The sequence below is a fragment of the Mastigoproctus giganteus genome, chromosome 5 (assembly GCF_048544385.1).
Source record: "Mastigoproctus giganteus isolate SK-2022 chromosome 5, ASM4854438v1, whole genome shotgun sequence".
NCBI classification, from domain to species: Eukaryota; Metazoa; Arthropoda; class Arachnida; order Uropygi; family Thelyphonidae; genus Mastigoproctus; species Mastigoproctus giganteus.
The window spans coordinates 67,356,191-67,380,419 of NC_143579.1; the positions used below are offsets into that span (position 1 = coordinate 67,356,191).

Here is a 24,229-nt window from a genome sequence, read left to right on the forward strand (position 1 = left end):
CAAAACTAGACAACAAAAGACGTACCACTGTATTAGAAATCTGTTAGCTTAGTATAGTATTATCGATTAATCAGTAAAATTTATTAATCTTAATAAATTTCATTGTTAATTAAATTGTACTTAAACAGAATCATGATCCAGACTACAGCAGCAAAGCAATGCTCACAGATTAGTCAGAGTGCTGTGGCTCACAGGAGAACTGAAGGGGTGATTCTCCAACGCATTACAGTCTGAAAAAATGTGCAACTTGTGAAATGTTTGCAGAACTGTGTGGAACAGGACATGATCTAGCCAAGGAGAATATCTTTGTGTGTGCTAGGTGCAGAGACTGTGAGGAAATTAGCACCAATTCAGCGCACTGATGGGCATCCATGAGAGTTTGAAGTGTAAGTTAGATGACTGGAGAAAATTAATAAGAGGGGCCCATCAGGCAACACAGTAGCAATCTCCAAGGCAGAATGCACTGGTCCCACAGGAACTAGTTATTGTTAGTGACTCTATTGTCAGGGAAACAGGGAATATATTACACAAAAAGGATAGATAGGTGGAACAGGACCAGGGTATGTCTGCCAGTGACAAAAGTTGATGATGATAATGTACAGCATATATCATCTTTTATATCAACAATATCACAAAAGGTGATATTGTTGTACACGTTGGCACTAATGACCTTACGAGTAAAAGATCTGCAGATTTAATTAGCAAGTACAGTAACAATGTTGAAAAACAGTTGCGAGCTAGGGTTGAATTTGAAAGTGTCTGCAATTCTACCCAGACACGATAGAGGGCAGTATATGATGTGAGCCTTGTCAATCAATTTGGCCCTGGAAAGATTGTGCAAGGCTCATGGGGTAGAATTTTTTTTCAATGTGGTCTGTGCTTGCTAAGAGGAGAGACTGCTTCTATATGGATCGGATACACTTAAATATAAAGGGTGCAAGAATATTTGCTGATGCTATCGAGGCAGTGTTAGGTGGGTCGAAAAACTGCTAGCTTGGAGGGATTCGCAGAATAAAAGATTAACAGTAGCCGCAGGCAGAGGCGAAGGCGATTCTTGCACTGCTTAGGACCACCTCTTCCCTTTGTTCCATCTTTGGCAGTGATGCATCTGTATCATGGCAGACAGTGCTCTGTTGCCATTTTTGAATAAAGTCCCTCTGTACCATTTTGTTTCCATTGTTGTGTCGGTGTTGTTTCCTTCATCATTTCAGTACCTCACATGGTTCCTTTGGTATGCTTTTCCCATATCCAGGCCACTCCTATGAGAAGCTTCAGGTGAAAACCTGACTGGTCCTTAAATTTTGCACACCAGTATATTCCTTCTACAGAATCTACCCAGCCCAGTGCCTCAGAGTGCCCATCTCTTCTTATTGTATGCTGTACTTTATCTATTTTCTTCTTATCCATAATGATCTTATATGGTAAACTCCAAGGTCAGAGTTACCTTCCTTATTAACAAAATCCTGCCAACACTTTCTCTTAAAAAATCTTATTCTTCTAATGTACAGCTTTATAACCCATCATAAATTCTCTCATATATCCCTATTCCATCTATCTCATCATGCCTTCTGGCCCTCTGAGAACTCCGCCTGGATCTCTGCACTCTTTTTTGTAATTGTGCCAATTCTATATTCTATATTAGCTGTCAGAAGCTGCCAATTCTATATTCTATATTAGCTGTCAGAAGCCCTATTCAATACATTAGGTTAAATTTTTTTCCTCTCTGCTGCCAGGCTGCTGTCCCATTTTAATTCAATACTACATATCTATTCCTTATGAAACATTTTATTAAATAACTCCCAGTTCACTAAGGACACTACGAACCTATCAACATCTTCAATTTCATCAATCTTACACTAAAAAGGCCTCTGTGGTCAGGAAATCTATCCATAATTAATGCCGCCAACTCTGACCAATTATAACTTTAAACATAGATAAAATTAAATTACAAATAAAATAAATAAATAAAATACATAAAATCGACTATAAAATATAATATAATTTAAAATACAATAAATCATATGAATATATTAAAATAATAAAAATATTATATATTAAAAGCGTTAAACCCATATTACTCTAAAACTGAAGCTTTTGGCAGCATCTGCTGCCTTTCTCAACATTTCATCAATCTTAAACTGTCTCTTCACCTCATATAAAATCGCTCTATGGTCACTTGTAGTACAAATATCATTTACTATTCATTAAAAAAATCTCTAAACACTGAATTACTACACACAGTGTAGATGAAAAAGTCACAACTTCTAATCTATTTGCAAAAAAAAACAGTCTTAAAATAAACTACCCCTTCATTGGTAGTGCCACTTTCCCACAACACTGAGTCCATTCCTATGATAAAGCAATTATTTCTCAATTCATAACAAACTTTAATAATATATTCCAGATAGGCCAGTAGCTCCTCACGGAATTGACAGTACACACTAACTACATATAATCTGCCAAAACGTCCCAGTAACTCTAACACACGCCATGAGAAAATATTGAAGAATTCACCTGGATAACCACAATCTTCAATGCCATCAAGGGCACTGCTGATTCACATTTCCTGAAAGATGGAAACTCTCTCATATTTCACAAACACATCAATGAATGCCTTAAAGGATTGTTACAGGATGTCTAATGGTTAAAGTTGAGTAAAGCTTACTGGAATTACTCTCTGTTGAACAGAGAAACCATCCTTTTTGTTGCCTCCATTACATGTGATATGAATTAGTTACACATTAAAAGAATTAGCTCTTTCAGAAGGCCAACTGGATGTCTTCACCATAGCTGGAGATAAGAACATCACTATACACACCTACAATATCTTTAGACCAGTACTTTTCGACCTTGTTTTAATAATGGCACCCTTAAGTAATTTATTTTATTTTATGGCACCCCTACTCAATATTCTGCTTGTTAGATCCGATTCTCTCTCTGTTATATGTTATATGATAATAATAATAATAATAATATAATTATAAACAAAATTACAATTCATAATACAAATTATCTATACTTATATAAAATTTTATTTTTTATACAGAGGTACTAAATAAACAACAATTATAGTTCACCACAAAATTAAAGAGATACCATTCAATGGTATTTAAACACTTGGTTTAGTAATAGTAATAGAGGCATGTGATGCAGAAAGCAAGTGTATGAGCTTATGTGGCATGAGCCAAAAATAAAAAAATAATAATAAAAATAAATAAATAAATAATAGTAGATGACTTTCATCAACTGGTGAAATACCACCACTTTGCTTATTGGAGGCTTGAAGTGGTGAAACCCATGTTTAGTCTCTAGAGCAAAGTTTCCGGCATCCCCCCCCCATACTTCTCCTTCAACCCATGCACGGTACGAAGTACTATAGGTTTTGATACCTTTCGTGTTTGGGGTTTTCATTAAAAAAAAATAAATAAATAAATAAATAAATTCACACAACCATTCCCTCTAAAGGTTTTTCCAGTTCCTCCTTGAATTTCTTTAAGCTATCAACTTCCACAACGACAGATGGAAGTTTGTTCCAGCAATTAACCACCCACTGGCTAAAGCCAAATTTCCGCACATCTATTCTACGACTGTCTTTCCTCAATTTGAATTTATGCCCCCTTAGGTTCGTAATTTGAGCAAGTGGAACAATCCCATCAGAATTCAGCATGCTCAACCCATTCAAGGAGTTATACACCTCAATCAGATCACCTCGCAGGTGCCTAGTCTCCAGCTGCTGAAATTTGCAGAACTTAAGACTCTCTTGGTAAGAGGATCCCTTCATTCCCCTCACCAATCTTGTTACTCTTCTCCATACACACTCAAGCAAATCTACATCCTTCCTAAAATGAGGCCTCCAGACCTGTACGCAGTACTCAAGGTGTGACCTGACCATTGCCTTATACAAAGGGATAATCACCTCCTTTTCCCTGCTAGAAAAATTCCTGTATATCATTGACAAAACCCCATGGCCTGCTCTTGCAGCCTGTCTGCATTGCTCAGAAAACCTGACCATTGCCTTATATAAAGGGATAATCACCTCCTTTTCCCTGCTAGAAAAGTTCCTGTATATCATTGACAAAACCCCATGGCCTGCTCTTGCAGCCTGTCTGCATTGCTCAGAAAACTTCATATTTGACTGCACAATTACTCCCAGGTCTTTTTCATTTTCTACCACCCTAAGTGTAGTACCAAACAGTTGGTACGATCCTAATTCCAACACAGAGTAATTCCTACTGAAATTACTCCATGTTGAACCGAGAAACCATCCTTTTTGTTGCCTCCATCACATGTGATCTGAATTGGTTACACACTAAAAGAATTAGCTCTTTCAGAAGCCCAACTGGATTGTGCCTGGTGTTATTCACAGATCTTTTTGATGTTATATGGAATATTGGAGAGACATATTCTCATTTCTTCCTCAATCATTTGTAATCTGTCCTCTTGTTAGTTTTTATAGTGGTAAGCACAGAAAACCCTAACTCACATATGTAAGATGTAGAAAATTGCAACAGAATTACCACAGCTTTTTTGAAATATGAGGATATTCATTCTTCATCTCTATCCAGAATTTGTCAATGGATTCTTCTTTATGTTTTAATTGCAAGCCACCATCATTACGTATTTCAATTAACCCCTCCTGATCTATGACACTGAGCTTAGAATGCCTTGAAACTGATGCAATAAATGAGTTCCTCAACCAGCATAGTCTTTGGTATGTAATTTTGAAAATGGTAGTGAATGTTTTTTTCCAGTGCTACAAGATGCTCAGAAATCAATGGAATTATTTCTTTATTCCTAGTTGTAGCACTGTATGGAAACATATCCAAGTTTCTTCCCTTCACCATGGTTGCCCACAAGCTTAATTTATCTCTCAGAGATTGATTCTGTCAGTTGAGGAGAAGATATCCTCTTAAAGTGTTTTTATTTCCAAGAAAATATGATTTTTATTTCCAAAAAAAATTTCTTCCAAGTAGACAAATATATCTCCAATATATGTAAGCAACTTGTCGTCACACTTAATTTGATACATAAGTCCTGGGGCACATGTTTGTGTCATGTCAAGTCCCACGACAGGGAGCACAATAGGTTAACCATGACGTAATATTGTATGTAATGAAACTGTTATCTTTTATAATGTGAGGTTTTTTTCTTTTTTTTTTGGAATTGTAAATAGAATGATTAGCTGACATATGTAAATACTATCATTGTGGTTTATAGAACACAATAATAAGGATGTATCTTTTTATAATGAAATAAATATATAAATTTAAAAAAAAATAAATTTAAGTAACTTAAACCCAAATTACGTGGCACTCTGGAATGTTGTTGTGGCACCCTGGTTGAAAACTACTGCTTTAGACCATAAGGCACAAGGAATTTTAGACATTTTCCAGAAAAAAAGTGTGTCTTATGGTCTGGAAAATACAATAATTTAAAAAAATGCTTTTCAAATTTTAGAACCCACTTTACAGAATATAAAAAAAAAATCACATCACACAAAAAATATTATCTTCTTCATTATATTTAATAGGAGAAAATGCTTTTTTCAATTATGAATATTATTTGCATTTAAAGAGTCAAATAAATAAAACACATTTAAGCTTAATGTGTTTTATTCAATTTTATTCCACATAAATTTAAATTCTGCTGCCCACAAAATTCATGGAATCTAATATAGTAAAATCTCATAAATCTATCATGATCAAATCACACATGCCCAATTTTACAGTTTTTGGAAAGTCATGAATGTAGCCTAAGTATTCAGTTAAAGTAAACTGCAGCCATTATCAATCCACTGCAGGATGGAAGCCTCCTCAACAATTCATGTTGAGAGAAATGGACCATAATCTGCCATGCTCATCCAGTGTGGGTTGGCAGATCAACTCCATTTAGCAGTCATGGGCTTGAACCCCGGTCTACTCAAAAAACATGTGTTACTGCACTCTCGCTAAGGACCACTCAGCTAAGGAGACCTTTCAGGGGTATTCTGAGGTAATTCATATCATCTGTATATTCTATACTCGGCAAACTCAGTTGAGCCAAAAGCATAACTTAATGCAGTCACACGATCAAGTACAAAATTTTATTGACATGAATCTGGGGAGTATTTTCAATTGTATAATAAAATAAGTATGCTGTTTGCTGACTAAACAATCAAAAAATATTGTCAGAAATCATATTTCAATATTTTTATCAGATATTACAGTAGCTCTGATCCCTAATCCCCCACAGAGTGACAGCCATTAGCAATAAGCCATTATGTGAATCCAGGCTGTTGCACTGATCTGGTGGGTAGCATGCTGGTCTAAGAAATACAGGTTTGAATCCTGCCTCCAGCAAATGTGCTGCGAGTGTTCAATATTTTTTAATGTACGGTATAAATGATGCGATATGATTTCAGCAACTGAATTGCTTTAAAAACTAAATAAACTAAGTATATACCTACTATATCACTAAGTACTATACTGTGAACTAGTACTGAATGTCTTGAAAAGCAAATTATTTAGTATGTTGCAAATATATGAAGGGCATTTGAAAAGTTTGTGCCCTGAATATGAAAGGATAGTGGTACAGTGTTAAAAATTTCTGTACTTAGAATGAATAACAACACTTCAAATAGTAACCCACCAAGTTTTATGCAGTTTTAATAAAGCTTTTTTTAATTACAGGTCCTGAAGTTAACAAAGTTGTGTGAATGAGGAAAATTGGACAAAATCAATCACCGTGCCGTCATCCAATATTTGGGTAAAAAGAGACTAATGCCAAAAGCAATTAATTTGTCAGGATATGGCTAAAACATTGGAGGAAGCTGTCCCTTCCTACTGCTTGGTTAAGAAGTGGGCAGCAGAATTTAAACAATGGAGGGAGTGTTGGAAGATGACCCACACTGTGGAAGGCTCACAATGTTCATCGCTCCCAGAAGTTGTAGACAATGTGTATAGTGATAAATGATCAAAAAATGCCAGTTCAGTACATATCCAGCATCTTGGGCATCTCATTTGAATGTGTGTGTACCACAATAACAGAGGTTCTCTCTATGAAAAAGGTATTGGCACAATGGGTCCAAAAGTTGTTGACAGCAGATAAAAAATGCAGAAGAGTTGTCAAGTCAAGTGAGCATTTGCATCATTTTCAAGCAGATCCAGTAAATTTTCTTGCAAGTTTGTGACCATGGATAAGATGCAAGTCCATCACCTTCAGCCAGGAACAAAGGAGCAGTCCAAATGGTGTAAACACTGCTATTCTCCATTAAAAGAAAGCCAGATTGATTCTTCTTGCTGGCAAGGTTTTTTTGGGATGCTGATAAAGTGTTGCTAGTGGAAATCTTAAGAAAAGCCAGAAAGTTGCAGGGGCATATTATGGACACCTTGTGAGGGTTTATCCATATTTCTTTGGTGTTTGCATGGAAACACCAAAGAAAACTACCATGGAAAACTCAGCAAAGGAGTCTTGTTTCATCGGGACAACATGCCACCTGCTCAAAGTCTGTCACTGCCATGGTTGCACTGCATGAATGCAGCTTTTAAATCTGGGAACATCTTCCATGTTCATCAGATCTAGCCCAATCAGACATTCACCTATTTTCTAATTTTAAAAAATATCTGGCTGATATTTTTCTAATTTTTTCTAATTTGAAAAAATATCCACTTTTCACCAAAAGTGAAGTAGTACTGCAGTGGATGCATTCCTGGAGGCCCAAGAGAACACTTTCTTTGCAGCTGGGGTTAACACATTGCAGCATCAGTGACAAAAATGTATTGATTCCAAAATGGACTATGCTGAAAAAGTAACAATGTTGCCAGACTCCTCAAATAAACCCTGCTCAGGCCCAAACTTTTCAAATACCTCTCATCTAGTAATAATGACATATGTTCTTTGAAAAATATAAATATTTATATTATTATTATTGTTGCTCTTATATTATTTCTCCCTGATTGTGGGATTCCACTCCGTGACGGATACTGCTACCAAGTACACAGGGTGGTTGTTGTTATGTCTGTTGTTACTGTTGGTTGATTGAAGAACTCTCGGGTGTTCAGGATTGCAACTTTCTGGAGTTCCTTGTAGGTGTTCTCTGGGAGACCTATTGCTGCTAGGTTGCTATGTAGAGTCTTTGGCACCATACCGATGTTTGACACAATGATCGGGATGGTCGTTACTTCTTACATATGCCACATCTCCTTGACCTCATGTCTCAGGTTTGTGTACTTCCTAATTTTTTCCTCATGGGTTTTCTGGACATTGCTAGTTGGGCACCGCTATGTCAATCAGGTAGGTAGCCTTTTCCATCTTGTCCACAAGGGTTATGGCGTGGTACCAGTACAGCTTGTGGGTTGGGATCTCTAGTACTGCTTGGGGGTTCATACTTGTATGGTATACTTTCTTTGGTCAACTTATTTCCTCGCTAGCTTCTGATGTAATATCCTGGCTACCTGGTCGTGTCTATGAGTGTACTCAGTCTGAGTGATCACCTTGCACCCTGTGGGGATGTGTTGGATCATCTCTGAGGCCAGGTGGCATAGTCGACATGTGTCATCTGACATTCCGGGCTCCTTTGCGATGTATTTTCTATAGTTTCTGGTGTTGATTACCTGGTCTTGGATGGCCAGCATGAATCCTTCAGTCTCGAGGAAGAGAGTCCCACTTGTGAGCCATGCATTGGAAGCAATGTTATCGATATGATCTTGATGGAGGTCATTGTAGTGTCTGCCGTGGAGTGTCTTCTTTGCCCATCTTTCTAACTTTGTTTCTTGTGCCGTTTGGGTGGATGGGGATACCTCCCTTAGATTGAGTGGGGTATACCACTTATCTATCTTCCTTATGGCCTGGTACAGTGGTGCTGTGTTGTTCTCCTTCAGGTTAACTATCACTGTTTTCTGTTGCTCTATCAGGTCTATCAGGCCCCTTCCTCCCTCTATCCGAGCTATTATTAGTCTCTTCACTGCTATCTTCTAGCTTAATGTTAGTCCAATCTATGACCCAGAGGTGTATGTTAGTACTGGAGCTGCATAGGTGTTTATGGCTTTAACTGTGTTCCCTCCATTCAATTTTGCTTTCAGCAGACTTCTGAGTCTCTGATGATATTTTTCGGTCAGGCACTTCTTGATTTCCTTGTGCTTTAACTGCTGAGCCTGCATCATCCCTAGGTATTTGTAGGCCTCTCCTTCTGTCATAGCGTCGATCTCTTTACCAGTCAGCAGCTGGTAGTTTCAGCCAACTAATTTTCACTGGTGCAGTGTGTGGGTCTTGCATTTGTCTAGACCAAATTCCATCCTAATGTCCTTGCTGAATTATTTGGTGATCCGGAGTAGTTGCTGGAGTTGCTTCTCAGTTGTCACATAGAGCTTGATGTCATCCATATACATCAGGTGGGTGAGGGTGTACAGGTTCTTTCTTCCTTCTTTGAGGTTATATCCATACTTGCTGCCGTTAAGCATGGTGGATAGCGGGTTGAGTGCTAGACAGAACCACAGTGGGCTGAGTATCTCCCTGAAAGATTTCTCTTCTAATGGGGATTGGCCTGGTTGTGATGTTCTCAACCTTAATGGTGGTACTTATTATTATTATTAATAGCCATATGGTGCAAGGAAGCCTGATGCTTATGCTGCACCAGGCAAAAAAAAATTTCCGAGTTACCCTGAGAGAGAGAGAGAGAGAGAGAGAGCGAGTCAAAAGTAGAAGGGAATCACCAAGAAAAAGAAGAATGATGATATCCAGTTCAGGACCCTGGGTGTGCCAAGCCCATACTCACCAGATGTGAGCCCTTGGGTTATTTAAACATATAAACTGTTTAGAAATAATTAATAGAATATAATGCACAAATCTGGCCACTTATTTCCCCTCTGCACTTGTATGGCCAACTACCCAGATTTGCAGATAAAGGAACCACTAGGTGGCAGTGATCACAGTGTGCTGAAGTGGGATTTACTCAAAGAGGTAACTACCGTCAGGGGTAAAGGAAAGGGTTTTTGCTTCCGTAAAGGGGAGTACAGTGGTCTCAGACAGTTTTTAAATTCTGTACAGTGGGATCAACTGACGATGTTACAAACAGTAAATTCTAAGTGGGAAGCATTCAAGGAATTAATCGTGGAAGCTACTAGACTTTCCATACCGATGAAGAAATATTGTTCAAGGTTTAGGCCTAAATGGTTATCAAATGAACTAATGAGACTCGTGACAGAGAAGAAAAATGCATGGGATGCATATAAATTATCAGGCGACGCAGAAGCCTGTAGCAGATATAAGCTAGTCTGTAATCAGGTCACAAAGGAGGTTCGGCAGGCAAAGGCGGATTACGAGAAATCTTTGGCAAAAGATGCTAAGAAAAACAGCAAGGATTTCTTTACTTATATAAACTCTAAAAGGAAGGGGATGAATATGATTGGTCCACTTGACATCGATGGTTCGACTGTTGATGATCCTGCTCAGATAGCAAACAAACTGAATGAGTATTTTCTACATTCACACGTGAGGAATTATTACAGTTTGAAAATGGAAGAAGGTTATCAAATTGTAGCAGTGTGCTTAATGATTTTGTAATAACTGAGAGCAAAGTGGAGGAGAAATTGTTGAAGTTAAACATAAGAAAGGCACCTGGGGTGGATGGGATCTATCCAGTTATATTAAAGGAGGCGGCAAAGCAACTAAGCAAACCCTTAGCCATAATTATGAGAGCATCCTTGGATTCAGGGGAGGTTCCCACGGACTGGAGATGTGCAAATGTATCCCCAATTCACAAAGGAGGTTCGAAGGGTGACACGAGTAATTACAGACCAGTTAGTTTAACTTCTGTTCCGGGTAAAATAATGGAGTCACTGGTTAAAGATGCATTGCAGGATCATCTAGACAAGACTGCAGCAATAATTCAGACACAGCATGGGTTTGTTAAGGGAAAGTCTTGTCTGACAAATTTGATTGGTTATTATGATGTGGTCACAAAGGAACTGGATGCAAAAAATAATTTTGATATCATATACTTGGATTTCAGGAAAGCTTTTGACACTGTTGCGCTTGGAAGACTACTGTACAAATTGGAGCAGAATGGTATTAAGGGTAAGTTGCTACAATGGATAAAAGGATGGTTAAGTGGGAGAAGACAGAGGGTGGTAATCAATGGGTGCTGCTCTTCGTGGACTAATGTTATTAGTGGAGTCCCACAGGGTTCGGTGTTGGGTCCACTGTTGTTTTGTATATTTATCAATGATATTGATGAAGGTATATCAGGCTTAAAGTCGAAGTTTGCAGATGACACGAAGGTTGGCAGGGTTGTTAATGACAGTCATGGCAGTGTGCTACTGCAACAGGATCTAGATAATTTGGGCAGATGGGCTAAGAAGTGGCAACTGAAGTTTAACCTTGACAAATGCAAAGTACTGCATATGGGTAGAAGTAACCCCAGAGAAACGTACCAACTGTGTGGTACTACACTTAAGGTGGTAGAAAATGAAAAAGACCTGGGAATAATTGTGCAGTCAGATATGAAGTTTTCTGAGCAATGCAGACAGGCTGCTAGGGCAGGTCATGGGGTTTTGTCAATGATATATAGGAATTTTGCTAGCAGGGAAAAGGAGGTGATTGTCCCTCTGTATAAGGCAATGGTCAGGCCACGCCTTGAGTACTGCGTACAGGTCTGGAGGCCTCATTTCAGGAAGGATGTAGATTTGCTTGAGCGTGTATAGAGAAGAGCAACACGATTGGTGAGGGGAATGAAGGGATCCTCTTACCAAGAGAGGCTTAAGTTCTGCAAATTGCAGTGGCTGGAGACTAGGCACCTGCGCGGTGATCTGATTGAGGTGTATAAGGCCTTGAATGGGTTGAGCACGCTGAATTCTGATGGGATCCTCCCACTTGTTCAGAATACGAACCTACGGGGACATAAGTTCAAATTGAGGAAAGACAGATGTAGAATAGATGTGCGGAAATTTGCCTTTAGCCAGCGGGTGGTTAATTGCTGGAACAAACTTCCATCTGTCGTTGTGGAAGTTGATAGGTTAAATAAATTTAAGGAGGAACTGGACAGGTATTTGGAGGGAATGGTGTGATTTTTTTTTTTTTTTTGGCTGATGCTGCATAAGCTCCTACACTTGCTTTCTTGCATCAAGTGCCACTACTACTACTACTACTACTACTACCCTCAGAGAAATATTCAAAAGTGCCAGATTTATGAGGTTTTCTATTGTGTTTAATGGAGTTATGTTATATCATGATTAATAAAACTACTCTGCATTTTGAAAAAAAAATTCACTGACATTTTCTCAGAAAATGCTTATTCACACAAAAGGTATTTAGTATTTTGTTTCCATCATTTCAGGTTTCTTCAAAAATCATGAAACAAATTTTGATTTTTCGCAAAATGTTATTAATTTTTGCAAAATTTGAGCACTGAAATTATAACAAAATACTACTTTAACCACTTTATATTTAAATACATGTTGAAAATATTATTAAAAACGGAAAGTGTGGTAAAAAGGTCACTAAACACCAACTCTCATTTTAAAAACTGATTTATGATGGGTCAAATTTTCGTTTCTTTGATTTTCTTGCAGATCCTTCTACTTTACAGTCCCTCTTTGGCATCCTGCAATAGCTGGCCATCATGTTGACATTCCACCTCCCCTGGTACCTCCTCTCCGTGTTTTTAATGTCCTTGTGAAACCTCTCCACTAACACTTCCTAGATCTTATGGGATGTAGTAATAGTGTATGAGCTTATGCAGCATCAGCCAAAAAAAAATCACACCATTCCCTCCGCATGCCTGTCCAGTTCCTCCTTAAATTTATTTAACCTATCAACTTCCATAACGACAGATGGAATTTTGTTCCAGCAATTAACCATCCGCTGGCTAAAGGCAAATTTCGGCACATCTGTCTTTTCTTAATTTGAATTTATGCCCCCTTAGGTTCGTAATCTGAACAAATGGAAGGTTACCATCAGAATTCAGTGTGCTCAACCCATTCAAGGCCTTATACACCTCAATCAGATCATCGTGCCGGTGCCTAGTCTCTAGCCACTGCAATTTGCAGAACTTAAGCCTCTCTTGGTAAGAGGATCCCTTCATTCCCCTCATCAATCTTTTTGCCTTCTCTGCACCTACTCAAGCAACTCTACATCCTTCCTGAAATGAGGCCTCCAGACCTGTATGCAGTACTCAAGGCGTGGCCTGACCATTGCCTTATACAGAGGGACAATCACCTCCTTTTCCCTGCCAGCAAAATTCCTATACATCATTGACAAAACCCTATGACCTGCCTTGGCAGTCTGTCTGCATTGCTCAGAAAACTTCATATCTGACTGCACAATTACTGCCAGGTATTTTTCATTTTCTACCACCTTAAGTGTAGTACCACACAGTTGGTACGTTTCTCTGGGGTTACTTCTACCCATATGCGGTACTTTGCATTTGTCAAGGTTAAACTTCAGTTGCAACTTCTTAGCCCATCTGCCCAAATTATCTAGATCCTGTTTCAGTAGCACACTGCCATTACTGTCATTAACAACCCTCCAACCTTTGTATCATCTGCAAACTTCAACACTAAGCCTGATATACCTTCATCAATATCGTTGATAAATATACAAAACAACAGTGGACCCAACACCGAACCCTGTGGGACTCCACTAATAACATTAGTCCACGAAGAGCAGCACCCATTGATTACCACCCTCTGTCTTCTCCCACTTAACCATCCTTTTATCCATTGTAGCAACTTACCCTTAATACCATTCTGCTCCAATTTGTACAATAGTCTTCCATGCGCAACAGTGTCAAAAACTTTCCTGAAATCCAAATATATGATATCAAAATAATTTTTTGCATCCAGTTCCTTTGTAACCACATCATAATATCCTATCAAATTTTTCAGACAAGACTTTCCTTTAACAAACCCATGCTGTGTCTGAATTATTGCTGCAGTCTTGTCTAGATGATCCTGCAATGCATCTTTAACCAGTGACTCCATTATTTTACCTGGAACAGAAGTTAAACTAACTGGTCTGTAATTACTCGTGTCACCCTTCGATCCCCCTTTGTGAATTGGGGGTACATTTGCACATCTCCAGTCCATGGGGACCTCCCCTGAGTCCAAGGACGCTCTCATAATTAAGGCTAAGGGTTTGCTTAGTTGCTTTGCCGCCTCCTTTAATATAACTGGATAGATCCCATCCACCCCAGGTGCCTTTCTTATGTTTAACTTCAACAATTTCTCCTGCACTTTGCTCTCAGTTATTACAAAATCATTAAGCACGCTGCTACAATATCGAACCACTGATATTAAGTGGACCAATCAGATTCAGCCCCTTCCTTTTAGAGTTTTTATATAAGTAAAGAAATCTTTGCTGTTTTTCTTAGCATCCTTTGCCAAAGATTTCTCCTAATCTACCTTTGTCTGCCTAACTTCCTTTGTGACCTGATTACAGACAAGCTTATATCTGCCATAGGCTTCTGAGTCGCTTGATAATTTATATGCATTCCATGCATTTAAATCCTATCCTACGTAGTCAACGTAGGAGTGTAAAAAATGTACTTTGACATGAATGACGATGTCCAGCTCAGGATCCCTAGGTGTGCCAAGCCCATACTCACCAGATGTGAGCCCCTGGGGTCAATTTTCAACTATATTCTTTCTTTTAGTCTGGATCTTTAAGAGTCTGTTCCCTAAGAAGTTCTCAACAACAGACCTGAAGTTAATTCGTGCCTGTTTTTCTCTTTTATTCATAGTTTCCTCAAAATCTTGGTCCCTCATCAGTTTGCAAATTCAAGATCCAACAAAAATACTGTTTTAGCTTCTCTTGGGTGATTGATTGAAATTTAGTACAAAAGTAGTTAAAGCAGGGACCTTCCTGATGTAAAGCTTTCAAAAAACTAGGTTTGATGTTTGCACATCAAACCCAGTTTGATGTGCAAGGGTAGAAAGAGGATAGCTTGTGGATCTATCAGTGGTTTATGAACTATGTTCTTTAATCCAGGCAGCAAACTGACTCTCTTTGGCCAAACCTTGACATCCCAGTGCTTACTTCTTTCCTGACTGTCCCACTTACACAAAAGGCAAGGTATTTTTGTATACACAAAAATTTATATGAAAAGCAAGGCATTTTTGTGTAGCCAGACTCTAAGTAACGTGCCTATCACTTTAATGTTAGCAGAGGCCAACCAGCCATGTTCTTCATACTTAACTTCTTCAAGTTCTCACACTTTTCTTTCAAATGCATAGAGTGAGCTACTGGAATTGGCCCATATTTATTTCCATCATGGAGCAACACATCTTTGAGACACCTCTTTGTTGAGTCAATAAAAAGTCTCCACTGTGTAGGAATGTAAATAATTCCTAAATAATTCATTAAGTCATTACATTACCACAAAAAATCACAGAATCGTCCTCAGAAAAGTAGTGTACTAGTTCTCATTCTCTGTGTATGTAAACATGAGAAACACGTCTCATGCTATAACAGCATTTCCCAAAACTGGAGACAGCTAAATGTTCAGAAGGGGCATCAAGTAATATGTGCTTATATATACATCCACTCCCCGGCTTACGTAATACTTGACTTATGGAAATTCAACCTTACATAAGTTTTTGCCAGCTGGTGCAAACTTAAAAAAATAGTGGAAACATATTTTGCATCCCGTAGGAATAAACGGAGGTATCACGAAAATATCGTGATTGTTTTTTTTTTGGTAATTCATTCCAAGACCTTGAAAGTTGAAATTTTATCTCTCTAAAAGGTCATATTTATAATGGAAATTGCACTACACTTTCATTGTTACCATATGTTCCGTTATAAGAATCAATTTTGAATGCCTTTGTGATATTTTTCTAAAACACATTTTTGGAGGTCACAACCACAAAACAATAAAAACAATTTGCACTTTCCTGTTTATTGGGCTTTTCTGTTAGCGCAATCTATTATAAACGAGTAGTAAACTCGATCTTATTGCATTTGCGATAATACTGATAACTGGAATTCGGTGGGTTTTTACTTTATGGTATTATGGCGAAAAAATCTTCAATCATAAAAAAACATAAATAAATTTTCAGAATCTTCTCTTCATTCCTATTTACTTATTACAATGGTGAAAGGAAAGGGACCAACAGAAAGTGTAAGTGCTGGCAGTGCTAGGAGATGAAACAAAATTAATTTAGAAATGAAGATGATTAATTAAGAATTACAAAGCAGGACAAAGTTTGTCATCTGTTGCACGGAATTAGGTGTCACTGCTTCAACAGTGAATACTATTTTAAGGGACAGTGCACATATAAAAGATCAATGCATTTAAGATCAACAGTGATCACAAAACAGTGTTCAGGTGCTATATTGACGACAAGAAAAGCTATTAATAATATGAATGGAAAATCTGATTCAGAAGCAAGGCCCCCCCCCGAGTCCAATGGCCATTCAAGCAAAAGCAAGAAGTATTTATGAAGATATTAAGGATAAGTACAGCGAACCCCAAGCCAAGTTCATGGCAAGCAACGGGGGGTTTAATAGGTTCAAGCATCGCACTAGTTTCCAAAACATTAAAGTATGCGGTGAAGTTGCCAGTGCCAATTCTGGAGCTGCAGAGAAATTTTGTGATGTGTTGAAAAAAACCCCTTCTAAATCTCCACAGCCCTCAACTTCTGGAGCAGCGTGCTTATCAGCTGGAGAGTTAATTCTGGCAACAATGATGCTCAAAATATAAAACTTGCTGACATTATGCCTGCCCCTCTCTTTTTGTAATTTTATAATTTTGAAATTTTTGTAATTTTTCCTGTGCATGAGATAAAAAAAAAAAAAATTGAATAAACAATTCTATTTACATGTTCGTCGAACATTTCTTTTTTGCTTCAATCAAATTTGCGAGTGCTGCATAAGCATTTAGGGAAATTCCGACTTACGTAGAGTTCTGCGAAACGCAACCCTTACGTAAGTCAGGGAGTGGCTGTATATATATATATATATATATATATAATTATACATATATTTGAATAAAGTTTAAAATAGTTGGAAACTGAATCTTTCATAATAAAAATAAAAAGGTATAGCAAACATCAGAGGCAGCAAAAAGCATATTCCTCTACATGATGCTTGAAATATAACCATAAAAATAAATTAGAATAGGAATTAAAAATAATGCCAGCAGCATGGCAAGACAAGAGCGAAAATAAAACATAACGATAAACCAACAGGGAGGGAAGAGAGGGGCAACAAGAGTAAAAATTGCAGCAGAAACTCTCTAAGATAATTTAGAACATCTAAATGGAAGGATAGTAAAATAGATTAAATTTCGAAAGCCAATTAAATAGAAATTTAACGGCGTACCCTCTGACGGGCACCAGGTCCATATTTATGTGAAATATCACTAACCGAGATGTAAACTACTACAATAAAATAAAACAAAAATAAACCAAAAATAAACTGACCATTATGCCCCATCTCAACAGAGGACCACAAGGCCAATAATGGTCGGGGAATCGCTGCATTTCGATCGCTAGACAAATCGCCGCAAAGGCGAGTTGAAAGATCAGTCAGCCACCCGATCCCCAGATCGAACCGCCAATGCACAGGACTTGAACAGTGGTGGTCCTGATGCAGCAAAAATTAAAAAATAGAACAGATACAAGCACTCCAGTGCAAATATATATATATAAACATGAAATAAGTAATAAATAGAAAATTAGAAAAAGAGTCTCAGATCAGATTAATGCCATCAAATTATTGATTAAACATTACATCAGTCTATAAAATATATATACTACAGTGTTTATTGAACCAAATTCAAAGGAATGAAATATAATAAGAAAATAGAATATAGGTATTCGAGTAAAAGTATACCTATTGAGCTATAAGGCCAAATATTTAAGTAACCTAAGTTGGACTTCAGTGTTATCCCTATAATTAAACACATAATTAATAATAAATACAATAAAATAATATAATAATAATAAAATGATGATGAAGCAAATTACTGATAAAAGGATATATTGAATGGTATAAATTAAATTGTGCCCATCACCCACCCACAATTTGAGCGACTCTTATTTATAGGATTTTTCTTTGACTGAGGGCTAGCACCACTCAATATATCCTATCAATACTTGGCTAAAGCTATCTGTTTCTGTTTGCCATTTGCCAGTTTGTCTAGGTCCAAATACTCTGAAATTATAGCAGCAATAGCATTTAACATAGATTGCTGTTGTTGCTATAATTTTAGAGTATTTGGACCTAGACAAACTGGAAAATGGCAAACAGAAACAGATAGCATTAGCCAACTATTGATAAGATATATTGAGTGGTGCTAACCCTCATTACCATTCAATGTATCCTTTTATGAGTAATTTGCTTCAGCATCATTTTATTATTATTATATTATTTTATTGTATTTTATTATTAATTATGTTTAATTTAGGGTATAATAATGAAGTCCAACTTAGGCTACTTAAATATTTGGCCTTATGGCTCAATAGATGTAGGGCGCCTCCGTAGCCAGGTGGGCAGGAGCAGCAGTGTAGCACACGCTTCTTGATTAGACCGGGTTCGAGCCTGTGACCACCAAATACGGAGGATGCAGAAAGGTCAGGGAATGACCACTGCATATACCCGGAGCAATAAGGTCTTAGTTGCTAATACTCCTAAAAACCAAATAACAAACAAACAATCAATAGGTATACTTTTATTCTGAATACCTATATTCTATTTTCTTATTAAATTTCATTTGGCATTTAGGTTCCCTTTGAATTAGGTTCAATAAACACTGTAGTATATATATATATATTTGAATAATGGCTTAAAAATTTTATAATGTAATAACATAAAATAAGAAGATAAATATTAAGCTATCATTAGAGGCAGCAAAATGCACATCCTCCACATGATGCCCAGTACATAACAGATATTTCATATAAAAATAATACATAAGCCAGTAGCATGGCAAAATTGTAGAGGGAAAGTTAACTTAAAAATTAACATAAATTAAATCAACAGGGAGGGGGAAAATAAAGGTTACAAGACAGAAACTGTAGTCACAAGTCCCCAAATAATTTAGAGTTCAATTAAATCCAATTAATAATAATGAATCCAATTTAAATTTAAAATAATGCCAATTATATAATAATTTAGCAGTACCCCCCCCTTGTAAGGTACCAGTTCCGAGAGACGTGAAATATCACCAAAAAGGGGACTAAAACGTTAATATAAACTCAGCAAAAAAAACAATTTAGTCACAGAGAATTATCTTCCAAATTTTTCACTGAATCCAGATTCTTTGTATTTCTGTGAAGTATAAAAAAAATGTATTAGTAGCTCTGGCTAGCAGGTAAATGATGCAGTGTTCATAGAATGCCAAACCTAAAATAATAAATAAATAAAGGAAAAGAGTTAAATAAAAATTAGAACTGAAGTCAAAGCAGTTCAATTCATTCATTACATCGAAACCTAAAGCAACAGTTGAGATTAGTCAAAATGGCAGATGTAAATTTATGGAGTTCAGGTCAAATAAGTAATATATTTTAAAATATAATCACCAGACATTGTCTAAAATGCAGCCTAGAAGGATATTAAGATGACAATGATGTGTGCCAGTTGCAATAAACATTAATAAATACAGAATTTTATGTAAATACTACTGGATTCGGGTGGGTGATAATAAAAGGTTTCAATACAGTGAGACAAGTGCTTCATTGTACTCACAGAATTGTACTGAAACCTGCTATAATTAGCCACCTGAACCCAGTAGTGTGTATATAAAAATCTTTATTTATTAATGTTAATTAGCAAATGTCTGGCCATTGTATTATAAAAAACTATTAAAAATATTTTAAGGCATATTATATATATATATATATATATATATATGAAAACATAAGTAAATTACAACATTACACTGGAGAAATGAATGAAAAGTATAAGAGGGGAGAAAATGAGGGGGGGGGATAAAATGCCGGGAGGTGAAAACGGAGGGATATGAACTGAGGAAAGAGAAAACGGCGGCATTCAACGTTAGCACACAGCTACTATAACTGTTAATATAAACTTGCTGAAACCTTTACTTGTGTTATATTTCACTATTCTTCCGCCATTCTTAACGTCTTTTTTTTTTTTTTTTTTTTGTATTGAAAATAACAATTAATTGTGAATATCTCATACTAATAATCAATGAATCGATATATCACAATTACAAAACTTTAAAAAATTCTCCAGGAACTCTTTGCAATGTTCCGGCCTGTTTCTATGTGCTCAACTGGTGGCTCCACTGCGTGTGTGTGTTTTAACGTGTAACCAGAATTAACATTGTCGTCTATGCGAGTGTCCACTCTGTATGTTACAGGAGGTCCCCAGTATCCGAGTATTCATTATCCGAGTCCCCGCAGTTAACGACATCAACTTAAGTGATTTCTGAAAAAATGGTATGCTGATTTCAGAAATTCAGTAACATTTCTGAAATCAGCATATCATACGTAAAAATCAAATACAAAATAAACAACATACAATGAAAACCAATATGCCATTTGGAAATTATTCACTTAATTACTTATACAAAAATTAACTGTAGAGCAGAATAAGTAATAATTGTGTGCAGGTGTATGTGTGTTATATAACTTGCCTGTTATATTTCCACAATCATTATATTTATAACTCTTTGTTAAATAAACAGTATTTCTTATAACAAGAATTATATTTCTAGTAGTATATAAAAAAAAAAAAAAAAAAAAACCACTTCAATTTGAACTAATTTGTAACTATTTACAGGGGGTTCTCATTACCGGAGGAATAATTGGTTCCAGAAAATTCCACTTAAAATGAATCCACATATAATGGGGACCAAATTTTCGTAATGTATGTATTATATACTTATACATAGCAAAAAATGAACTGAAGGAACTGAAAAATGAGACAAATATTTTATTAGACATTTTTTATTATATGTTGAAGTAAAGTTTTTGAAGTAAGGTTAAGTAAAGTTTATTGAAGTTACACTATTTTTCAGTTTTACAAATAAAGAATAAATCCAGAGGGTTTTTTTTTTTTTTTTAGCCGTATTTTTCAGATAAAATTGTCATAGCATTTAGTTATGTCCTTAACTTTGCGCTTAACTTTTGCTGCACGATCATGAAGAGGATCATTCTCACAAAAATATTCAAGTGCTTGAAATAAGATAAGTGTAAATCCAGTAAATATCTTTAATTATGAATACTTTGGAACTCCAAAGTATTCATAATTAAAGATATTTATTGGATTTACACTTATCTTATTTCATTGTACCATGGATCCCAGTACAACAGGCCCATTTATACTTATGCAAGTGCTTGGTCAATTTTCTCATGGGCTTCCTTTAATTTTTTAATTTTCAAATCCTCGTAACTGTGAGGACTCGAATAATGACTACTTGGATATCAGGGATCCCCTGTATATATGCAAGAGAATGTATTTCCAGTGTGGAAAGCAAACAGCATACCTCAAAATGAACCCATTTATATTCATTCAGCATAATCTTTTTAAAGTCATCCAAAGTTAGTTCTGGTAGGTCCCTGAAAAAATAAATTTAAAAAAAACCAGCTGAAAACTGTATTACTTTGTACATGATCTTATTGAAACAGTGTTCAAGCAGATAGTAGCATTACAATAACCTCTATAAAACTATAAAATCCAGCATATTACAATTAAAAATTCTTTAAAACTGGCACATTTTATAAAAGAAATCGACCATTTAAAATTTGGAAATATTAAAAAGTAATATGCCACTTGTATCAATGATTGCATTCATCTTACATGATTTGTCTTCAAGAAGTTTGTAGAACTATCTTGTCTTTTAAACTGTTTTTAACAGCGAGCAAGAATTAAACAGCAGAGATAATGCAATGGCCTTAATTCTCACAGAATAACAAAATTTCCTTTGCAGTGAGTTACCCTGATATTGCACTATTTTATACAAATGACTCGACAAAAGTTAACTGACCATTTGTTTAAGTGATAAGATTGTTATGACAACCTGTTTCAGGACTAACTTATTTTCATCAGACAGCAAGTGGTAGCAACATCAGCAAGTGGTAACAACTCTAGTAGCAAAAATTTGTTGATATGAGTTGCCATATCAACAAATTGTAAGTAAGCAAAAAGTTGTTTGATATGAGTTGCCATGTGCTATAAAAAATCAGTTTTCAAAGTTGTAATATAGCTCTCTCTCTCTCTCTCTCTCTCTCTCTCTCTCTCTCTCTCTCTCTCTCTCTCTCTCTCTCTCTCTCTCTCTCTCAGACTACATTCAAAAGAGGGAAGTTAGGTTAATTAATGACCCATCTCTTGCAAAGTCTCTCCACTCTGTCTCATAGATGTTCTGTTTCTGCCACATGCCTTTTCTATAGATACTTTCATGGGCACCCCCTTCCAAAGAAGTCAGCATCCTTCTACTGTCCAACTTCAAACTCACAGAACCAACTTTTCTTCTTCCCTATTTATTTCTTCAACTTCCATTTTCTGGAACAACCTCCCCTCACACATATTTTCTAAAAATTACAATCTGCAGAAATTCAAGTCTAATGTCAACAAGGATCTTCTTTAATTTTCAACCCACACACAGTACTAAGTACTATAGATTCTAATACCTTTTGTGTTTGGGGTTTAAACAACAACAAAAAAAAAAAAAATCAAAAGCAATCTATTTTGTCTGAACACTTTCACCAGAGACCACCTGCCATCTTGCAAGAAATCTGCGAGTGTTCTGAAACGGACTATTGCAGTCTCATCTTTTAAACAAATGGCCAATTAACCTTTTGATGAGGCCATCCCTTTGAAAGTAGTGCAATATCAGGGCAACTCATTACAAAGTCAAGTTTGTTTTGCTGTGAGAATTAAGATTATTGCATTTTCAATTCAGATGAAAGGATAAGGTAGTCCTGCAAGCATCTTGTAATTTCTCTGAGCCCATATAGCTTTGAACCTCCGTCTTTTAGTGCTTTCTCTTATTCAGTAAACTTTATAACTTAGTACAAACTGCTCTTGAAAATTACAGCTCTGTGGCTGGTTAAACAATGCTTTTGTGAACTGTTGATCAGTTTAGTATCACTTCAGAACAGCTGAGAGCAAAGAGAGAGAGACTGAAAAATGTATTCTTCATTAAATTTATTGTTTATGACACTAATGTTCACAAACAACAGATTTAATTTCCACATGACCAAGATTTTTTTATCCCCATTTTAACTAGTTTTATAGCTTGTCTAACTCTATAGAAGAAAAGACCTAGTGAGTGACCTTGATTTCCTGTTATTTTTCTCTCTGCTATAGTTATAATGGCAGCAAAAACAAAACTTAGTGAGCTTTTTTATTACATGCGAGAAATTGATTGAATTTCTCCACAGTACTATACTTGTTGCAGCAATCAGCCAATGGGTGGTTGATTGTTGGAACAAGCTTCCATCTGTTGTTGTGGAAGTGGCTAGACTGAAATTCATTTTTTTTTTTTTTTTTTTTTGGCTGATGCTGTATAAGCTTACTTTCTTGCATCATTTCTACCATTCTACCACTATTAATACTAATATTTGCTTTAACTATGTTTATTGTCATTTGTTCATATTTAACAAATTAAGCTGTTATTTACATTTGTAATCATTAGTACTATCTTTCAGACAATTATAAATTGCTTACAGATGTAAATAAGTTCAGTTGTTTGTGCTAAATATTCATTGATATGTGCTTCTCTAAAACTACTCAACCACTAGGTATTCCTCTCTGAAATATGGAAAATTTCAAAATCCAACACCTCTCAGTCTCCACTGGTTCTGGATTTTTAAAGAGTGTAATGTATTATATTTACTCATAACAGTAATCTTTTATCTCTTCAAAAATTTGCCACCAAAAAAGTATATGCTTCAGCCGTTATGCTGACTCAAAAAAGAGATAAAAGAAATTTTAGTATAAAAATGTTCATACTTTTGTAACATCAAAAGCTCAAATGCATTTAGAAAATAAATTTAATTTTAAATCAGATTTCAACTACTGTTCTATAATGTAGTGGTAAAATATATTATCCTACTCAAAGTCTTCAGACACCATCATGTTGGGAAAAACAGAAGTATTAATGAACAAACCAATAATGTGTATAACCATTGTGGGTACACTTATGAACACTTCTGTGAAGAAGGCAGCAGAAAGTTGTGTCTATTCCTCCTTTCATGCAGTTATCAATTCAGCTAGAAAAGGGAAGTATTAGCTATCCATCATTCCAGTTCAACTAAAAGGTTTTTGATGAAATTCAAGTGTGGAC

General features: G+C 36.2%; 1 protein-coding gene across 2 annotated transcripts in view; it reads right to left on the reverse strand.

The window, feature by feature from the left end:
* Nucleotides 1-24,229, reverse strand: part of LOC150085464 (ketohexokinase-like) — a 149,632-nt gene that overhangs the window by 40,549 nt on the left and 84,854 nt on the right. For both annotated transcript variants that reach the window (XM_090373273.1, XM_090373272.1), the window contains exon 4: nt 21,428-21,500. In XM_090373273.1, the coding sequence (XP_090229399.1) occupies nt 21,428-21,500 (73 nt within the window). The remainder of the gene's footprint in view (nt 1-21,427; nt 21,501-24,229) is intronic.